The sequence below is a fragment of the Mastigoproctus giganteus genome, chromosome 6 (assembly GCF_048544385.1).
Source record: "Mastigoproctus giganteus isolate SK-2022 chromosome 6, ASM4854438v1, whole genome shotgun sequence".
NCBI lineage: Eukaryota > Metazoa > Arthropoda > Arachnida > Uropygi > Thelyphonidae > Mastigoproctus > Mastigoproctus giganteus.
Window position 1 is genome coordinate 19,496,550 of NC_143580.1, and position 16,030 is coordinate 19,512,579.

The window sequence follows — 16,030 nt, forward strand, 5'->3', positions numbered from 1 at the left end:
GTCATATTTCTGTAAAGATTTTCTGTCATTAAACTTATCAGAAGTCGAAGTTATGAGCAGTTTGAATCGGAATCAATAATAACAGAATCTAGAGATTCCAAAGGCTACTCATAGATAGCGAGGTACCTGTGTTCCCCTGTGTCTCTGTTTGGTCCAGAGACTGAGGCATAGGAGTTATATTAACTTCAGAACGCTGTGCTAGCCATCGCCGAGTTATTCCGACAAGTCCACAGTCCGCATGAAAATTGGGAGATGAACTGTTATTAATATTAACCATTAAAAACGTCATAGCCATTTTTTTTTTGTAATTCAAACAGCCATAGCTCATAACCGTTCAAAATCGGATACGTGTTTATATGAGCTTTTTTTAGTTGTTTTGGTAATTTTAAAATAAAAGTTTCAGTGAATAAAAAAAGGTTTCAGTTGATGAAAAAGTTTCAGATGATGAAAAATTAATAAGTCAGGTATGAAAGATGCACCTAAAAGCGCAAGGCAGCATTAAAGGATGCAAAAGTACTGTATATATAAGTATGTATGAATAGATATACAATATATTAGATAAAGTATGCATAGATGGATTTGAAAATTACATAAAGTGCCAGTGACTAGGAGGGCAAGGACAGTGGAAAAAGAAGTATAGTAGATATGTAAAAGGTGAAAGAATGTTAATATTCTGTGGGGGGGGGGTATTTTAGAAAATGTTATTTTATATATTATTTATATTTTATTCCCCTATTAACAACTCCCCTTTATAATAACTCCCCACTTGCGCATCTGACTATACTTTACAGAAAATTTCCAAGTTCTAGGGGAAAATCTCCTTGATGTGTTTAATCCCTTTTTGGATAGGCCTTACACAGAACAACAAAGAGACACACAAATGTAGTATAAGAAAAATCAGTTTATTGGACATTTTTACATAGATACATCAAACAAAAGAAATTTATTAAACTCATGACCAAATAGATTTAATTTCATCTTCTTATAACAGAATGTATATGAGCAAGGTATTTTGCCTATTGAGTAAATTCAAGGAGGGCTATTTCCTTTACATAAATCATAATCAACTATCTCCTCTTTTAAACTAACAAAATGTTTCTACTTCCTTACTCCTGAGTGCAATTGACTTTCAAAAGAATCTATTAACATTCTCCTTTCATTACAAAACAATTCCTACTCCAAATTGATAAAGCTCCGATACTCTTAATTTCAGTATAAATCATTACTCTGTTTTCTAACAGATTATAGCCTACAACCTTCTCTAATCTAGGTAATTATTACTATCAAATTTCTACAATTAACTACTTGCACATTCGGGGGTTACTGACATCCGTCTATCCCCTTCCAAAATTCATACTTAGTTATTCACTTATTTAACCAAATATTAACAAGTATCAATCACATCAAAAATTTTATATCTATTCCCTTCCAAAATTTATCTATATGTATATTGACTTGCCCTGGGTAATGTCCTTCAGTCCATAACATTCACTAACTTATTCATTACAATAAAGTACTACTTATACATATGTGTTCAATCAAAAGTTCTGATAAACTGGTTATCGAGTGCCTATAGTCGGTGTGATGTTGAGAGTACTTAAGCAAACTAATCACTTACTTACATAACTTGGCAGACTTCACGGTACATCCTTCTCTAAGCGAGTAGGGGATTCTTTCTATCTGGGTCGCATCTCACAATCACTGGGGGCGTTCGATATAAGATACTGGATTCCTTCCTGGGTACCTTTTTATTTCTTTATGGACGCATTAATTTCATCTGATCAGAATGCTGTACTCTTTTTGTCCGGCTTCGGATTTCACCAGCTCCAGCGTACTTGCTCTCAGAATATCAGGCAATATCGTTCCTTCATAATGGAGTTGACTCCTTCTCATCTACTTTAAGGATCTTGAAAAATTTTCCCTCTTTTCTATGGCTCGTGTTCATCTCTCACTTCGAAACTCAGTCTACTTTTGACTGACTGTCTGACCGACTTCTGCACCTCATCTTCATCTTTCCACTTACTCGACTGCCTCTCTCACTAACTTATTAGATCAACGACTTAACTGTTCACCTAAAGCTTATCTACCCCTCATACTGACTACTCATTAAACTTAGCCACTTTTCTCCACCGGCTACTCTATCTAAAAAAACTCATTCCTTTCTTCTCTTCTCCAACTCTCATCTTACTGCCCCACTCACTGACACTGACCCCCTCTCATCTTACTGCCCAACTCACTGACACTGACCCACTCTCTTCTTACTGCCCAACTCACTGACCGTCTCCATCCACAAATTTTTCTTACCAGTCTGTCACGCCTCTCCACAGTGTTCTACCAATCTCCTCCTTCCTATATTCATTTTTATCCTTTCATTTGTTGGCAGGTCAGCCAGTCCTGTGTCACGTGATTCACAATACCCCTCTCCTTTTTTATTTCCTACCTGTTGACATCCGTTGAGCTCTTTCATGTAGGCCGAATGCATCAAAACAACTCCTTCTGTGTCATCACAGCTTGTCTCCATAGCACTACAGACAAACCACAAATGTGTCACTGGAGACCATCGCGTCTATTTTTAGAGGCTTGTGTGTGCGTTTAGCCATATGCGTTTCCGGTGCGTGACCCCTCATAAACTTGTTGCGCCGTACCACCTGCTGGGCTTGCTATAGTATTTTCCGTCAGTTTTCTGTTTTGACGGATGCAAAGCTAATATTACTGTTTTTCGTTCTTCCTACCTTTTAAGTTTTACAATCCTTACTGGATAATTCTTGTTTATAGAAACTGACGCTATTAACATTTCTCCCAACGGCAAGAATCCAAAAAGGAAAACTAACTTCAGAAGTCAAAAAAATATATTTTATTTTTGTAAGATTTTCAGATCTTACAATTCTAAAAGTTATGATGAATTAAGAAAATTATGGGCTGAATTACAAAGCCAATAGGAGTTAAATGAACTGTAAAGTAAAATTATTGATAATAAGGTAAAATATAATACAAATAAAATAAATTAAAATAAAAAATGGTAGAGCTGTCATCGCATATGGGGGACATATTTAGATAAAAGTCAATCTGATGTCAGCTAAAGTAAATATTGATACATGTTCAGGTATTTCGTCAGGGGATTACATGTGACCATGTATCAGGAACTGCGTTTCTATACATGTGCATAGTAGAGTAGTAGAAGAAAGATGAAAGGCAAAAAAGAAAAAGGGAAAAAATGAAATTAGCACATTCTTATACAGTACGGACAAGGTAGTCCCAACGCAGTGTCAATTATTAAGGTAAAAATAAAGATCAAGTTAGAATAAAACATAGTTGACTGTTTTCAGAAGGGGAAAGGTGTTCTTAAAAAATATGTAGTATTCTGTGTAGGATTTAGAATTACATCATTTGGAACAAGCACGAGTTATAAGGTTATTAAACTGAAGATAGGTAAGGGAGAAAGGAGTAGTTAAGTAAATAAAGACGAAAGTAGCGATAGAAGGAGGATAGTAAGAATGTTTACGTTTAATAGTTTACGTTTAATAGTTTTACGAACGGGAAGAAAGATAGAAATAGACAATAGAAAGATAAAAAAGCAAAGAAAAAGTTGTTAAATCACAACTATAAGGGCTCTGGCTTTGTAAGCGCTAGTATAAAAGGGAGCTAATACGAAATGCTTGCAATGCGAGGAAAAAATAGGCGCAAAAAATATGTAAGTCGAAACACGGCAAGAAACGAACCGAAAACGAAACCCAAAGTATAATAAGAAAGTGAGCGATACCTGGATTTTTCAAGTAATGTGTAGCAGAAGTAAGATGGCGGAAAAATAATACGTAGCTGAAGGAAAAAGGCGAGGAAATACGGCGCACATATTTAGTAGAGTAGATGAATGTATCAACTGTAACAACATTAGTAACATATCTACATGATGAAGCAATTTATAGCAGCATAGCAGACTTAATAGAGAGCTTGAAGAAATGGAAAAATATGGGGAAAATAGTGACCTCTATTGTCGTATTTTGAACCAATAAATGCGTGGAAATACATAAGAAATGCATAGCGTTGGAAAAAAGAAATGTGGTTGAAATAATGGAACCTTACTCTAATAAAGCCGTAAGATATACAAAAATAAACATATAACAGTTCATAGATAAATAAAAAGTATTGAACAAAGCGGTGATAAAAAGAATGCAGATCAAAATTCATAGACAGTAGACCAACTGATATGGCTACAATATACATGTATTAAGATGATAATTGAAGTTGTATAATCTCATATAAATCGAAAAATTACCATTTAGGGGGGGGGGGGGATAATTGCTTACATATCTAAGCATAGAAAGAAGGAAATATGCGAAGAATCACATAACGTTCTGAGATAGAGAAAAGTTAGATTAATAATTATAATCTGTAGTTCAAAATCGAGTGAGCCAATATTGAAGTGATATTCAAGAATCCAATGTTGAAAGAACAGTAAGTAAGTCTAAGGACATAGAACTAGTTTAAATTCAATGATGAAAGAACATGAAATAATTCCAAAGATATAAATAACTGGGTGACTTTTGACCCAATGGTGGTGCAGTTAAGAGACTGTAGAAAATAATTTATACTAAATTAATAGCAATTTCAAGTCGCTAAAATCCTAAGGCAGCTATACAATTTAAGTAGAAACAAATCCAGAGGGATATTCAAAGGTAGAGTAGTAAGTTACCGCATCCTGTGTATACATCAAAGTAACTTTAATACTTGAAAGATTCAAGATCCAAAGGAATTTTTTCATTTATCTACATATATTATAACCAGTATCTGAAAACAAAATAGGAAATATCAACAAAGACTCAATATGGGAAGTGAATTATAAGTAATTTCATGAAGGATTGTTAAAACATATCAAACGAATACATGAAAAAAGTGAAAACTGAACACTAGAAACCTAGTGAGTAAAGAAACAAAGTATTCATTCGGAAGAAAATAATTACTATAAATCTCATGTATAGTTATTACTTACAAAGTAGTGGAAAGAAGGACTGTAATAAGAATTACTTAATGCTGTTCATCCTGTGACCTCAGCGCCTTCATCCGGAGCCAGCCGCCGAAATCAAAGGAGGAAACGGCAATAAGTAGATAAAGCCTCTGTTTCTGACATGAAATATACGCAGCACGTGGTAGACATGAAAAGTAGGTAAAGTAAGTTAGGATTAAAATTTAAATTTAAATCATAAGGCGTGCGTATATTTCATGGCTGACCCGACAGAGGCTGGAAGTAAAGATTAAAAAGAATAAAAAGAAAGAAATAGGATAACTTACTGGGGTCGTGGCGATCTGTACTGCAGTAAAGTAATAAAAAGTTAACTGAATGTGAGCTAAAGTATATATGGTTTAAGCTGGCGACCCCTAGGGTAAGAAATCGGAAAAATTAAAATTAAATAAATTCAATTATTATTATTATTAGCCATATGGTGCAATGAAGCCTCAGGCTTATGCTGCATCAGCCAAAAAAAATTTTCTGAATTACCCCGAGAGAGAGAGAAAGTGAGAATCACCAAGAAAAAGAAGAATGATGATATCCAGATCAGGACCCTGGGTGTGCCAAGCCCATACTCACCAGCTGTGAGCCCCTGGGGTTATTATTTATTACCCCATGCGTCGAAAGTTGAGTTGGAGACGTAGTAAAATAAACTAAATTAGAGAAGCAGTAAATTAAATTATATCAATTACGTTACGAATATGAAATGGGGTAGGGGATAAAGACGTGAAGGAATGCATCCCAGAATTGAAAGGAATAACAAAGCTAGCAAAGTAGCGGTAAATAGTCGCTAAACTTTGTACAGTATAGGCAAGAAAAGAGTTTTAAAGCAGAAAAGGAGCATCTCGAATATTGCGTTCGATAACTAATTGCTCACGAGAAATAAAAATATTAGAAAGCATAAATAGTACTGAAGAAGACAAAAAGATAGTGCTCGGGGTTGCTATACCCGTTCCTATAGTGGGACCCTGAACACAGTTCTGTGAGCGTCCTTCAGGTGTTTAAGTATGCTATATGAAGATAATAATAAATAAAATTAATAGTAAAAAATACATAAGTAAATAAATACTCCTATAGACAACCAATGGGAAGTACAAGTTTTCTACATTTGTAAGACCCCAAAGAGACTAGGAGTATTGACTATACATATGTACAGGCCTTGCAGTTATAGAGTATCAGTTAGCCATGATATTATTGATATCAATAGTACAGTTAATCAACTTTTTATATTTGATAATACTGAGAGCTTTTGATGTGGTAATATAAGTAGGCTGTGGGAAACTGGTCGCTTAGAAGCTTATTGCAGAGATTTCTGATATTGTTAACTATCAATTTTTTGCTATTGCATATAGTGGCTATTCTGATGATTTGAGATAAGATAATGTTAACATGTACTTTTTTGGAAATACTGTATTCGAATGCATGAAGCTAAATACATTAAAGTTAAAAGCGTCCCGCTTATTACTTAAACGACCACATGAACCCTGCCGTCTACGTAGTGCAACAGGAAACGTGATTCATCGGACCAGACAACCTTCTTCCAATCATTCAGGGTCCAGTTTCGATGCTCGCGTGCCCATTGTAGGCGCTGTTGCCGGTAAACCGTGGATAGCATGGGCACTCGGAGCGGCCTACGGCTACGCATCCCCATTTTCATCAGGGTTCGATGTACTGTGTGTTGTGACACATTACTCCCGCCACCAGCATTCCAATTACCGGCGAGTTACGCTACAGTCGCCCTTCTGTTGCTACGTACCATCCGGGAGAGCCTTCGCTCACCTCGAGCATCGATGAGCCGTGATCGTCCAACACCTCGTCGGCGGTTCGTGGGTTCCCCCTCCTCGGACCACTTTCGGTAGGTACTAACCACGGCTGAGCATCCCACCAGCCGTGCCGTTTCAGATGTGCTCTGACCCAGTGGTGTGGCCATTACAATTTGGCCTTTGTCAAACTCGCTTAAGTCCGCTGCCTTTCCAATCTGAAGAACAAGAGTAACACTGATTAACGGAGCTCAGTATCAGGTGTTTTTCATACCGTGTCCCGACCCGCGCACGCACCGTAGTTCACCTGCAGTTGCTTCACGACTCGCTGGTAGCCGACCGGGCTAGCCGAGTGGGTAAAGTACCTGCCCGGCAACCCAAAGGTCGCGGGTTCGATTCCCGCCTCGGGCTTGGATCAAAGTACTGCAAAAACCTTGGGAGGTGCAATATGGCCACAGAAGCCGATGCGCCAACAACTACCAAATCAAAAAAAAAAAAAAAAAAAAAAAAGACTCGCTGGTCATAATGTTTTGGCTCATCGGTGTGTATATATATATATATATATATATATATATATATATATATATATATATAAAAATTGTAAATTTATTTTCTGTAGCGACAATGGAAAAGTAAATAAAACTTATTTTTTCCTCCAAAATAACTGGTTAAATAAAAGTATATAAATATCATAAAATTATATGTGCACTGCACTACAATTATTTGTTATTCTTAATTTCAGGGGTTTTCTAACGGCAGCAATGACCCTGACATACATGTCATTAAATAAAGGAAAACTCAGTATTCTGATGTTTGTTTTAAGAAGATATCTACGGTAAGTATTGTATATATATCATTTTAATATTACGTTTATACGTGAACACTACCTCTGACACAGCATTCAAAATCATTAAATAGGATTCAATTTTTTTTACATATAAAAATCGGAAAACTCCAGAAAATTAATGATCGTTGAGAAACACGATGAAATCCCTTTCCAAGCAATAATGTTCGTTACGTTCAGAACGTTACCAGAGAAATGTTGTAGTTGTGCAACTACAACATTTATCTGATTTCATATTTGATCACAGATCACGATAATTTTATTTTTTCTGCTAACTTGGCTTAAGACAACTTGAAGAAACTGATATATAAAAGGATTCAGTAAAATATTCAATGCTTACACTTTAAGAGCATTCAATTATAAAATACGTTTCCACTAATACGGTGTTACATTTTTAATGATAATTCAGAATTTTTACATTGCAATAAAATTAATAAAACGTAAAAGTTAATATTACGACTATATTTTTAGACATCACTGGTACATGTGGTACTTGTCAGTACCATATATATCAGTGGTAACTAATTAACTTTCTTTGTGGTCCAAATTATTACGTAAAAATGTAACTTAGCGTAATAATACGGTAAGTTACATTTTTACGTGATAATTTGGATTTTTTACATTACGATAAAATTAATAAAACATCAAAGAAAATATTATGGTATATTTTTAGTTTACAGAACATGAAGAAAGTTGCATTAGATATAACGTAGGATCGATTTTTTAAATCACACATCAGATTAAAGCAATTTACAAAAATGCAAAACTAAAATAATTATTTTAAAAATAAAATTTAATAATAATTAACAATAAATTAACGTACCGCCAGCGGTTGGCAAGTGATCCTATAATTTAAATTCCACATTTAAAACGGCATCAATTTGAAACAAATTCGGTAAATCAAAAATTTGAACTTCGGGAACAGCATGAACTGGGCATGGTGAGGTGTAGGGGGTTCAATGTTATTATGCGTTAAGGGGGAAATATCAGAACTGTGACATGAAAGGTTTACTTCAAAAGTGAATAAATAGCTGTGGCTTGGAATATTTTGTTACGTAATAAAAAAAATGTAAAAGAGTTGAAAAGCTGTTACGAACTGTTACGTGTGGGGAATGAGAGGGAATAGGCGTTTAAAAAAATTAAATAGTATTACGTACATTTTGAATAGCCCGTGAATTCAGTATTGCAGTTTATGAAAGCTTTATATAAAATGCCAGTTCTGCTTTACCAAAATGGCGCATTTCGCTTCTTTTTTTTTTTAATGCACTTAATCAGATGGTACAATAGTTTCCCCAACATCTAGAACTTGCGCAATTCATAGACAAGAAACCTTTTGCTCAGTTACCCAAATACGTACTTTAAAAACACCGATGAAGAAAATACATTAGTGAATTATGTAAATTTACATAAATTCACTATTGCTAAAATGCTAAAAAAAAAAAATGTATCGCTCGCTCTGATTGCTTAAAACAATACCAAATTTGTACACAAATACACAAAATTAATAACGTGAAGTAATATTTACAGTAAATATTCCATTAGTAATTCTGCATTTCACCCTTTCTCAAATCGATGCATTTCACAAAACTATCTGCAGAAAATTTCAATGCTCGTAATTCATAGCATTAAGTGAAAATTTAAGTGAATATTAACAAATAGTGCTAATATTGAAAACACAGACATTAACAGTGGCATGGCAAGACGCATGACTATTTCATAGTAATTAAATAATTATTTAGTTAACTATTAATCTTATTCTGAATGATTAAGTGGCTGATTAATAAAAGATTTTGAAAAAATACAATATTTAGAAATTCAAGACAAAAACAAATCTGTGAAAGACGTAATTGGCTACTGGAACTCACCTTATAATAATGATGCATTTCTTGAATTAGTTTAGAAATATGCTAAATTAATGGCAAAACTTAAATATAATTTAAAAATCTTAGAAATTAGATTAAATTCCGAACATAATACTGAAATACTTTTTACCAACGCTAAGGATAACAGATAACTGATCGAGAATTGTCTTCTGCATCAGATAAGTAAAATGCCATCTAACGGATTATTGTTACAAAGTGTCAAATAAAAAATGTATTATTCTAATACCGAAATATTTTTAAAAAATGATGTTCAATTTTTTTTAATTACTGTATGTTCGTTACATTTTATCGAGGAACAGAACAAAAATTTAAAAAAAAACACCTTTTTAATTTATGTGAAATTGTTACAAACATTTTATAATTATTATTTCCTTCAGCATAATATTCATTAATTATTTATTGAGTTTACACCTCGCAACTAGGATGAAAAATCAAGAAAGAAAGAAGACAATCTCGGTCAAATGTAAAGATCGTGCTTAACGTATTTTTTGGCTCTTAGACCATTATTCTTTTTTAATTTAACCCTCATGGTCGAACAGTGAACCAGCAATAACTTAAATCAATTCTACAGCAATTTCACGACGATATTCAGAGAAAACGGCCGAAAAAAATGGGCTTCGGGGTTTTTGGAGCTTGCATCAAGACATGTTACTCAGCGCTATTCATTCGAGAATTTCTTGCGAAGCCCGCCATCAAGTGTAAGAGCTAGATCCAATGTGTACGGAGGTCTGTCTGCGCGTATAGTACAGTGGTATCGTCACTGTCCTACACCGGATGGAAAAGGTCCGGGTTCGAATCCCGTCGACAGCGCGAGGAACTTTAGTGGGCTTTTTTCACTTGCTATCTCAGGCTTAGTGGTTAGTTTGGCATAGATAGCAAGTTTTTTTCCCAGAAACTGGGTTTTTTCTTCCAGCAAATCGACTAGAGAACACAAATTTACAGATATAATACATATATGTAAGAAATTACAGGTGTCCCTAATATAATAATTAGAAATTGAATTTTTTGTATGAAGGTCTCCGATCCCCATACACATTGGATTTAGCTTCTGTAATTTTTTTTTCCCCTTAAATCTCTCTCGAAAGATCACAGATTTGCAAGGACTGAAGAAATTATTCAGAACGTGACAGAGAAACTATTAGAATTTCAAAAGAAACCCATTAGGAATGTTTCCAGAAGTTGCATCAGCTTTTGAATTGGTATATGCAGTGTCAGTGAGGCTACTTCTGAAGACCTCGTGGGTAGCAAAGTTGGTATAATCATCGTTTTCCCACCAACTGGCGGAAAAGACCTGAGTTCGAATCCCGTCAATGATGCGAGAAATTTTTATGGATCTTTTTTGCAACGTAGCTGAGTTAAGTGGTCTTAGGCGAGGGTATCATTGTTTTTTTTTCAGTAAACAGCAAATCGACTGCAGAACAAACGCAACTTCTTTACAGACGTACCGAAATAGTCAATCTCAAAAGCCTGTATGGAATTTACTGAATGAATTTTGCTACCTGAAACGTGGGCTTTTCATCCTGATAAACATGCATACTGACCATAACATATGCAGAGTTTATGAAACGATATGCCAACGCCCCATGCCCTTAGTTACCTCGAAGCAAAATCAAAATATCGCTGATTTTTTAATATTCATTTATTTTTGCTTTGACTGTTAACTGTTTGCGTCAACAACTGAAATATGTTTTCTACCCCCAGTCTGACTCCATCATTAATATTTACAACTGGGATGATATTCTTTCTTCCTGGATATCCAGTGGTCCACACTGGTACAATGTGGTAGACAGAGACTTACAAGCCTGTTACAGGAACTGGTGGGTGAACTTCTTCTATTTTAGCAACTGGCTGAAGTTAACGGATATTGTGAGTAAATATTACAAATAACTTTTTCACATTCATTTCAATTATTTCTCTCAATCACTGAAGTGTAAGACACAAGAAATTCATTACAGATTCCTGTTTTCTCTTCTTTTCAGTGTTTGCATCATACTTGGTACTTGAGTGCTGACTTCCAACTCCACGTTCTTTCCTTAGTAGTGCTCCTCCCTTTGTATAAGTAAGTACAACTCTAATAAAATGTGGACGTGTGGACATGTGTTTTTGTAAGGGGCGGGTCCTAGAACGTCAGTTCAACTCCACCTCGTATCTCTGTGACGAGCAGTACCACTGAAAAAGGGCCGAATATGTGTGTGTGTGTGTGTGTGTGTGTGTGTGTGTGTGTGTGTGTGTGTGTGTGTGTGTGTGTGTGTGTGTGTGTGTTCTGGCCACTTGGCTACCAAGATGCAGCAGTCACCTCGAGAGATGACTTTGGGGTACTCGTCCACACCACGGGAAGGTGGGTCAATCCCAGTAAAGCTCATACTGTCTCAATTAGACTAGTTCAGATAAGACTTTTTAGATGTTACTCAGGGGCAAGTTAAGTATGAATCAGGCCCTGTGAGGCTTCAGAGTGATCTTCAGAGTGATCCGATATGCTAAGACTACAAAATATTTAGGAGTATTTTTGGAAGAACGGCTCTTTTAACTAGATCATTAAAGAGAGAGAGAGAGAGAGAGAGAGAGAGAGAGAGAGAGAGAGAGAGAGAGAGAGAGAGAGAGAGAGAGAGAGAGAGAGATTTAAACTAGATCATTAAGGAGAGAGATTTAAACTAGATCGTTAAAGAGAGAGAGAGAGAGAGAGAGAGACAGAGAGATATTTAAACTAGATCCTTAAGGAGAGAGAAAGAGAGAGAGAGAGAGAGAGAGAGAGAGAGAGAGAGAGAGAGAGAAAATTTAAACTAGATCATTAAGGAGAGAGAAAGGAGTGAATTGCTAAAGAGTTTAGCCTTCAAGTTTAGAGGTTCGACTACCGGCACCTGCATATGGGTTGGAGTTGGTGCGCGCAATCAGGTTTCCCACACCCGGCAAAAACGTCAGCTGCGAAGGTTTGAAGAGAAGAAAGGTTAACTGGGTTTTGTATTAGTTGTCAACTTTAATAAACCGCACTTGTGAGAATATCCTTAAATATAAATAGCAGTACCATTGCATTACATGTGCTGCGTCTACCACTACCGCCCCCATCTCTAAATGACGGCAGGGCCTGGTAGTTCAGCGTTTACGAGACCAGTGTTTCGAGTTGGAAAATGTACCGAGGACGTGAACTAACAGAGTTCCAAAAGAGTATAATCTTTTGGGCCAAATTTTGGGGAAACGATTATTGGGATACTGCCGCTTTCTTACAATGTTCCCATGCAGCTATGTCTAGAGTATATCAAAAGTGTACCAGCCGCGGAAGAAATATGGTTCTTCAATATAGTATAATTAGAATAGCGATTAATCGGACTAGATTGCTGGCCAGATATCCCATGCAGGAAACCCATATGTTTTTAACCAAAAAGGGCTAGAAGAGGATACATTGTGCTGTCCAGCAAAATAGGCATTTCACAATGGAGCAACTATCCATTACAGGAGTGACATAACAACCCACCGAATACCACTGCTGACAGCCCATCATAATGAAATGATCTAACACTGGACACCGGGATTGCCCGGTTCGATGGGTCGCATTTCTCCAGATTCACCATGTAAACTTACTATTCCAGATGTGGCATATTTTGCATGAGACTCTTAAACCCCGCTATTTGAAGGGGGTTGAACAGGTTGGGGGCGACAGCGTAATGGTTTGAGGTATGGATGGGAGGCCCTGACCACCCTGATATCTCTCGATCAGTTTTGGTCCGATTCGACGATGATGGAAACACGATTCAATGAATTAGTGTTATATTGCGTCTAGATGGGAGTCTGTTGCTCGCATATTGAGGCATAACCATATATTAGATAGGTCTTTCTAATGTAATGCATTAGATGGCCATTGCACAAAACAGAAGGAACTGGAAAGTTTCTGGAGAGGCCTTCATCCTGCAGTGGATTGAAAATGGCTCATGATGATGATGAATGTAATGCAATCCCATTAAGGTCTAAATTATGAACCTCATTCACTTAAGTTTCTTTATGTAATCATAGCGCATAATTATTATTAATATCAATTTATTTCAAGAAATGTCCCTTTACAGCTATGCAGCCAGAGGACGAGTTACATAAAGAAATTGAATAAATAATAACAGACAAATGCAGTTTGTGTCCAGGGTCCAGATACAATAGATGGCCTTAACAGCCTCTGGTATAGATACATAAACATAAAGATACACATATAAAAACATAAAGATATAACAAAGCGTGGGTAGAGCAGCATCTCCAGGAGACTCACCTACAGCTTGACGAGAGCATGCACATCTGGAAGAGTGGAAGATCTGTAGGCTTTGTCCTTGCACAGCTTCTCAACGTCTATGGATAGGCTATTCAATATTTCGATGGAGTAAGTGGAAACATATTGTCCAGGGAGGACATGCTACGCAGCTTAGATCTGTACAGGGATACGTTGGTCTGGCATCTATTTCGATCTAACGGTTTGGTGATGATATCTCAGATATCAGGTGAGTTCAGGTTTCCGGATACAAGCTAAGGCAAGATAACAAGGTTCCTAGAGATGATGTGATACCTCTAAGGAAGCATATTAAGATTGGTGACCAGGACAGATTTTGAGACTGCAGGTGTTAGACCGGCGATCTTATTTAGCCATTTTAAAATCCAGTATTACAGGGATAAGAACCTGGTTTGGTAAGATGAGGGTGCAGAGGACCAAATATTGAATAATGTTTTTCGTTTGTTTCTTTTGAATGTAACAGTTTTTTTTTTTTTTTTTTTTTCATATATAAATTCGATGATATTTAAGGAAACCTGCTATCTGTCTACAAGAAGTACAGCTTTGTGCGGTGATGATAAGACCATTTGTTATAACTTCGTCAGAGATACTGTAGTGGGTATAAATGCTGTCTTTCCATTATCAGATTGAAAAGGCCTGTGTACCAATCCAGCAAAGATGGAATGAATTTATATGCCTTTTTCTCACTGTGGCTTAATAAATATTTTGATGGACCATTACATTTTTCCAAGTAAACTCAGGAAACACCCTTCTTTCTTCTTCCTATGGGTTTTTTCATCCGCGAGACGAGTACTGATACCAGGTGCTTGAGGTTTGAAATTTTCCATCGTAAGATTGAGTCTGTGTACAGTTGTCACAGATTTCTGCAGTGCCTGCAAGTTTCATTTGGTTAGAAAAACTTTTCATTTGCTTTCTTCGGTTCGATTACTAGATCTACGAGATCTTTGTATAGCAGTAGTGGGTCTTCTGCCGATAAGTTCTTGTCTGACCAATGGTTTTTTTTTTTTTTTTTTTTGTTCGTTCTATGAGCACTGTAATTTGTCTTCTTTCTGCGCTTTGGAAAAGTGGATCTAAAAAAGGAATAGGAGTAATATCGCTCCACTCTATGATCACTCTTCCCCCATCTTCTGAGCAATCTGTGTGAAATTCTACACTTCTGAAAAGATTCAAAACAATTCATACTCCCTATATTTATGTTCAGTGACAAACTGAAAGGTTCCCTTGGTCTACTGACCTCTGTTTAATGCTCCAAAGTAATATAGGTAGCAATTCTTTGACTGACAACGAAAAACGCCAATGAAAATTTGAACATAAGCATCTTTCACCGAAGTGGTCTGTCCCTTAGGTAGGATGCTACTTGAGCCGATATGGCAGCATCATGGCTCTGATAATTAGCAATATATTTTTAGAACATGCAGCGCATATTAAATACGTCACTTTAAACGCGATAAGCTGGTCACAAGTTACCATGTTTATGCTCTACTATTTCACTCCCTGCATCATTAGTATAGTTGATATTTTACAATAAAAGTGCAATTCAACTTTAAAACTGGACTTATTTTATGTTGTTGAAAGTCTGTTGATAGTTTATATAAAGGATGAGGACTGGCTTGTAAAATAGTGTAATGAATGTTTTGCTAACATTTATTTCTCAAAGTACTTTGTAAAAGGTGACAAGGAAAAATTTCTTTCAGAAAACCATTAGTGGGAATTATAATCGCAGTTGTCTTGGCTTTGGGTTCCAGTGCAGCCGTTGGAGTAATTACCTACATGAACCAATATCCGCCCATTCCAATGATTTCAATTCCAAGTGAAGAGTAAGCAACTGTTTCAGTATGAATATATTTTAATTATAAATATTTCGTATTAAGTAACTTTGAATTCGATGGAACTTCTTGTAGATATAAACATTGCTGTGTTCATTTGTAGTCGAATATTTGCTGCTATAACCACCAGAAAGCGAAAACAATACACATACTTAACCAAATGCTTATCTCCTGACTGAAATTTATACCAGCGGTATTCTAACACCGTCCACTAATTGACAATCACTGTGTGGTTGTGATGTTAATACACTGCTCGTCAAAATTAATAGAACACGTAGTAAATGTGGTGTAACTTGTACAGCTTGCGATGAAGCGAGACAAAATTTGGTATGATGATGGTGTACCATAGAATAACGATGAAATGAGGAGACAGCGAGAAACTTCGGTAGGTAGTTCGGATAGGTTGTAGGATAGGACATTACAGAAGTCGATACAAGATGCTCGAAAA

General features: G+C 36.1%; 1 protein-coding gene across 1 annotated transcript in view; it reads left to right on the forward strand.

Moving 5' to 3' along the window:
- LOC150084035 (nose resistant to fluoxetine protein 6-like) overlaps positions 1 to 15,526 on the forward strand; it is a 62,885-nt gene extending 47,359 nt beyond the window's left edge. The window contains exons 8-11 of the mRNA XM_090375868.1: positions 7,508 to 7,600; positions 11,194 to 11,358; positions 11,472 to 11,551; positions 15,451 to 15,526. Coding sequence (XP_090231994.1) covers positions 7,508 to 7,600; positions 11,194 to 11,278 — 178 coding nt within the window. The 3' untranslated portion in view covers positions 11,279 to 11,358; positions 11,472 to 11,551; positions 15,451 to 15,526. The remainder of the gene's footprint in view (positions 1 to 7,507; positions 7,601 to 11,193; positions 11,359 to 11,471; positions 11,552 to 15,450) is intronic.
- The last annotated feature ends 504 nt before the right edge of the window (positions 15,527 to 16,030 follow it).